The sequence below is a fragment of the Paramacrobiotus metropolitanus genome, unplaced genomic scaffold (assembly GCF_019649055.1).
Source record: "Paramacrobiotus metropolitanus isolate TYO unplaced genomic scaffold, Prichtersi_v1.0 Parri_scaffold0000172, whole genome shotgun sequence".
NCBI classification, from domain to species: domain Eukaryota; kingdom Metazoa; phylum Tardigrada; class Eutardigrada; order Parachela; family Macrobiotidae; genus Paramacrobiotus; species Paramacrobiotus metropolitanus.
In genome coordinates, this window is record NW_026570392.1 from 5518 (window position 1) to 10580 (window position 5063).

The 5063-nt window shown below is 44.2% G+C and overlaps 1 protein-coding gene across 1 annotated transcript; it reads left to right on the forward strand.

Moving 5' to 3' along the window:
- Nucleotides 1–419: 419 nt before the first annotated feature.
- LOC129600348 (baculoviral IAP repeat-containing protein 8-like) lies at nucleotides 420–1787 on the forward strand. The gene is made up of 3 exons (XM_055498829.1): nucleotides 420–897; nucleotides 1129–1344; nucleotides 1411–1787. The coding sequence occupies exons 1-3, from the start codon at nucleotides 420–422 to the stop codon at nucleotides 1785–1787; spliced, it is 1071 nt and encodes a 356-aa protein (XP_055354804.1).
- The last annotated feature ends 3276 nt before the right edge of the window (nucleotides 1788–5063 follow it).

Here is a 5063-nt window from a genome sequence, read left to right on the forward strand (position 1 = left end):
AACTTCATGGTGGGGAATCCTTCATAGTGGAAAGCGATCTTTCCGCTCGCAAACTTGCGCTTTGCTTCAACAAGATCAGTTTTATCGGGTACGAAACCGCGTTTGGCAGGAGGTAGACCAGTCATGGTATATCAGAAGAAAAGGTAGACTAACTAAAAGTGTCAGGAAGAATAATGAAAACGAGTTGGAATTAAAGCCTGTATTTATATTAATCAAATACTCTAAACACCCTGTCCACAAAATCCGTTCAGCAAATTGTTGCTCAGCATTTTGCTGCTCACACTGAGCTTTATAAAACCGTTATAGAACACACACAGTTCGCGTCAGCACTATGTCTGTGACAGTTGAGTATTGCAATTTACATTAATGGCATAGAGCACGACACACGCACGTACGCACGGCTACACGCTAACAGAAAAATGGACGGTTTTGCAAGTGCTTTTGGCCCTCGTGGGGATCCGCGCTATCCAGCCGAGAGCGTTGAGAATCGCATTGAAACATTTCGTGGTTGTGGGGGAAAAATTACCCTGGAAGTGGCGAAAGAGTACGCCGAATTGGGCTGGTATTGCACGGGGATCCAGCACCAGATCCGTTGCGTTTACTGCTGTGAGATTGAGGGAACATGTCTAACGGGCATCTATCGCACACCGTGCAAGAATCCATGCTTTGGCAAAGCGGTTAAAGATAACTTCCCACAGATGTGGGTGGAATGCAACGGGGTGCGGATGGATTACGATCAGGACAACATTGAGTACAACCATTCACCACCAAACAATCCCGACTGCGCAAAATATAACACCATGTATGCGCGGGCGTTTTCCTTTGACGATAGACCGTGGCCCGAAGAAAAAAAACACTTGGTGTACAAGCTGGCCGAAGCTGGATTCTACAACTGCGGTGAGCTTTACAACAAAGCATTTTTTTGGCTGTCAGATCGACAAAAAAAACAACGGTTACGATTACTGGTCGAACAGTTAAACCAGGCGAAGGGGGGTGGGGGGGCCCCGTTGCTCGCTGCCGACACATTTGGCTAATGTGTCGGAAGCGGTAAACAACGTCGACCGGAGCGCTTCGCGCTTCCGGTCGCCTGTTGTTTACAGGACAATGGGGTTTTTTATTATTATGCAGGTCTTGCTGTGCCGGGTGTTTCGGTATGCCCGGATGCTGTACGCTGTTTTTACTGCTATGTCTTCATTTCGGGATTGCCCCTGGATCTGGAACCATGGATTGAACATGCCCGCCAATCACCAGCCTGTGCATATCTGATGAACGTGAAAGGCAAACGGTTCATCAACGATGTTATACGAGCTTGCAAGTCCCCTGTTACCGACATTGGAATACAAGGTGTGTTTGATCTGTTTGTCACTTTGATTTTTTGTGTATTTCTTTTTTATTATTAATAATATGTAGGCATGACTGTTTTGGAAAACAAAGCACGGCTCGTTGGCTTCAGTCAAGACCAAATTGATGCCGCAAAGGCCAAGAAGAAGGGCCGTTTCTATTTTTGGGAGGAATTGGAAGAAGCGGTGGAGTTCCATAACGCCGATTTCCTGGAACAAAAGGAGTTTTTGCACTATGCCACCGAAGTACCCGTCGGAGACGATGCCCGTACCGTTGAGCAGTTAAAATGTAAAATCTGTCTGTCGCGGTATGCCAACACGCTGATCAGTCCGTGTAAACATCTGGTCATGTGCGGACAGTGCGCCAAAGCGACCCTAGACCGTGGAAGCCTCTGCCCTTACTGCCGTCAGCCTGTTGAAGCCGTCACGTCACTTTATTTTACTTGATGCATTTTGCTGTTCTGGAAAATTGTGTGTGACAAAATGTTGCACTGCAAAATGTTGCATTTGCATTCTGCTGATACTATATAACTGCAATACGTTTATTCTGCTTCCTTTTTTCTCTACTTGCTTTCATTTGTTGTGGATTCTTTAAACGTAATGGATAATGGATGACCTTAATGCTTTTGATGGCGAGGCTCTTTGGGATAAAGTTTTAAGTGACTTGGAAATTCAGCTGCAGGACTATAATGTTCTTACGACTCCGGCAACAAGTACTTTGGGTATAATTAAACGCAAAAATTTTTGTACAGTTGTTGAAATATAAATTTGTTTTAGTAACGCAACAACAACAACAACAACAGCAACAGCCAGAACAACACTTTCAATCAAGCCCGTGGTCTCCACCACCCATTCAGCCGATTTTTAAAGGTTTAGTTATTTTTATCATTTCGTTCACTGAATTTTAAAACTGTGCATTTCTTTAATTTTATAGATGAAGCAACTGGTGCGGAAATCCGCCACCACGGTATCTACACAATTTTTATTTCTCTGCCAGCAGCAGCAACAACATACGCCTCAAGTTTCATTTTTATGTTTCAGTGGGCGACCAGATATTCCGTTTAACACCATTATATGGCCGCCTGGAAGACTTGAAAAGCAAGTTTAGTGCTTTGTTTGTTTTTGCAACTTGTTTTCAAAATATAGTGATGTTGCAGGCATTGATCCAGTGCAAGGATACATAGCGCGTTACGAATACTACAAGCAGCGCCATCTCTACATTATTCTGTCGCCACATAACACTCTGCAGCACCCTACAGCTCTCCAGGGTGATCAACAACTTCCCGATCCATTACCTATCACAGATCAGTTGCCTTCCGTTTCATCAGCACCGCTTTCCGCTCCGTTCTCTGTTGCTACTACATCTCCAACTGCTGAAGTTGCTGAACCCAGTTCCTCTGCACTTCCATCATCGTCAAAAAGTAAGTTTCTTATCCTGATCCTTAACTCGTTTTTGAATATATTTACATTGTTTATTCTGCAGATACTGTTACTGCAGCGCCAGCGGATTCTGGGGACCAGCATCTCGTGCCACCTGCCAAACGCATCAGATTAGCAAACGCTCAATCCGTGGACTGGCTCTACCAGACCTTTACTGATAAACGGGACGACCGGACCTTTCGAAGTTATTCACAGTACCGCGATGCGTATAGCATCTTTGTCAGAAAAGGATCCAATAATCCTTTCATGGCTTTCTACCGATTGCATAAAAAATCCAACGTACAGTTCGTTATTGCCCGCCATAAAAATACGCGGTGCAATGAACTGGTTGTTGGAATGGATATTCTGGAAAAAATTGTAGAATGGACCAATACGCCTGCTTTTGCAAAATACCGCCAAAAAACAGTCTCCGCCTCCACCGCCAATGCGCATCCGGAAACCCTGTCTTGGTGCATTATCGACACCACGTCCAATACCCAAGCAGCTTTTGTTCATGAAAACCGTACTACGACTGCCGCCGATGACTCAACCATGTCTGTACGTATCAGATCTGGCGATGCCATAAAAAATTGTGTTGATATAAAGTCAGATGAGTTAGAATTTATAAAGCAGTGTCAGGAACACTTTTCTGTCATTAAGAACCAGTTACTGTGACCTTTCTGCTTGCAAAAATGTCTCGCATAGCTGCTGAAGCTTCTGCTGATTCAATTGAATCTAATAATGATTACGATACTAATGCTGTTAATGATGACGATGTTACCGAAGACCCGCTTCATATAAAGAACTTTTTTGTGTTGAAACCGATAAATGATTTTTACAACCGCCGTTATCAGATGACGTGTAAAAGATTTGCGTGCAAAGTTCATCGCCTCAGTCATATTCCTTTTGCTGAGATTCCCGATGTCATAACAGCCATTTTGAACGAAATTTTAAATGAAATCCTAACTGACATCCCAGATCACGAACGGGTAAGAATCAAGTTGCATAGCCGTCACCTCTCGTACCCTATTCACACACCTTTCATTCGTCGTGATCAGTTAACCGTTGCGCGATTGATGAAAGAAGTTTCCCGCGTACTCAATTCCAACCAAGAATTTGTACTGGATGATTCTTTTGAGCTGGAAATTCACCATTCCAACCTTCCCGCTGGATCCTGTCGATACGATGTTCCTTTATTATTGCGCAAAAGCTGGAGACCATGAGGAGTGTAATACCTGTTCGTAATTCAGATAACCTCTGTTTGGCTCGTGCGCTTGTGATAGCTAAGGCCCTCGCAGATGATAATATTCCGCTATACACACGCTTGTATCACACCAAAGGACTCTGTACGGCTTCCGACAGAACGCTGCAGACAAAAATGGCAAAGGAACTCATTGCTAACGCAGGACTGGATCTTCGACAATATACTTTGGAAGACGTTCAACAGTTTCAACTGGCCTTACCGGACTACCAAATCCTGATAACGAGTGTCGACCACCTCAATACGATCGTCTATGCCGGCGAATATGCCGAAAAAAAGATTCGTTTGCTACATCATAGTAACCATTTTGATGTCTTGAAAAGCCTGCCGGCTTGGTTCAAAACATCGTACTGGTGCGACCGTTGCAATCGCGGATACGATCATAAAAATCGCCATCGATGCCAATACCGTTGCAAACAATGCCTGCGATTCAAATGTAATCCTGGAGAAGAAAAAATATACTGTTCGGACTGCTGCAGAACATTTTACAGTGAAGAGTGTTTCAATCATCATCGCGCTGCTGGCTCGGGAGAAAACGGGATCACGGTATGTCAAACGTTATTTGTCTGTCCTTCTTGCCAATCATTTGTCTCCAGAGCTTTTCGTACGACGGACCACGTGTGCGGTGAGATTTTTTGCACGGTGTGCAAAGAACACGTAACAAATGACCATGTTTGCTACATTGGGCCCGAAGTCCTGACGGACCAGGATCTCGAAAAGCATGAACAAGCCCAGTTTCTCTATTTCGATTTTGAGACTTACCCGTGTCCGGAAACGGGCAGTTTTATTCCGAACCTGGCCGTTATCCAAAACGACAACGGCCAGGAATGGATTTTTCCTGCCGACTCGTCCGATATTGGCCGAGATATAACAACAGAATTTTGCGAGTTTTTGTTTTCCGGATCATTTAAAAACTTCTACGTCTTGGCTCACAACCTTCGGGCGTTCGACGGTTTTTTTGTTCTAAAATGGTTACTAAAAAATGGGATAGTTCCAAAGCTCATAATGAACGGCTCGAAAATTATGCAACTGGATGTTCCTGA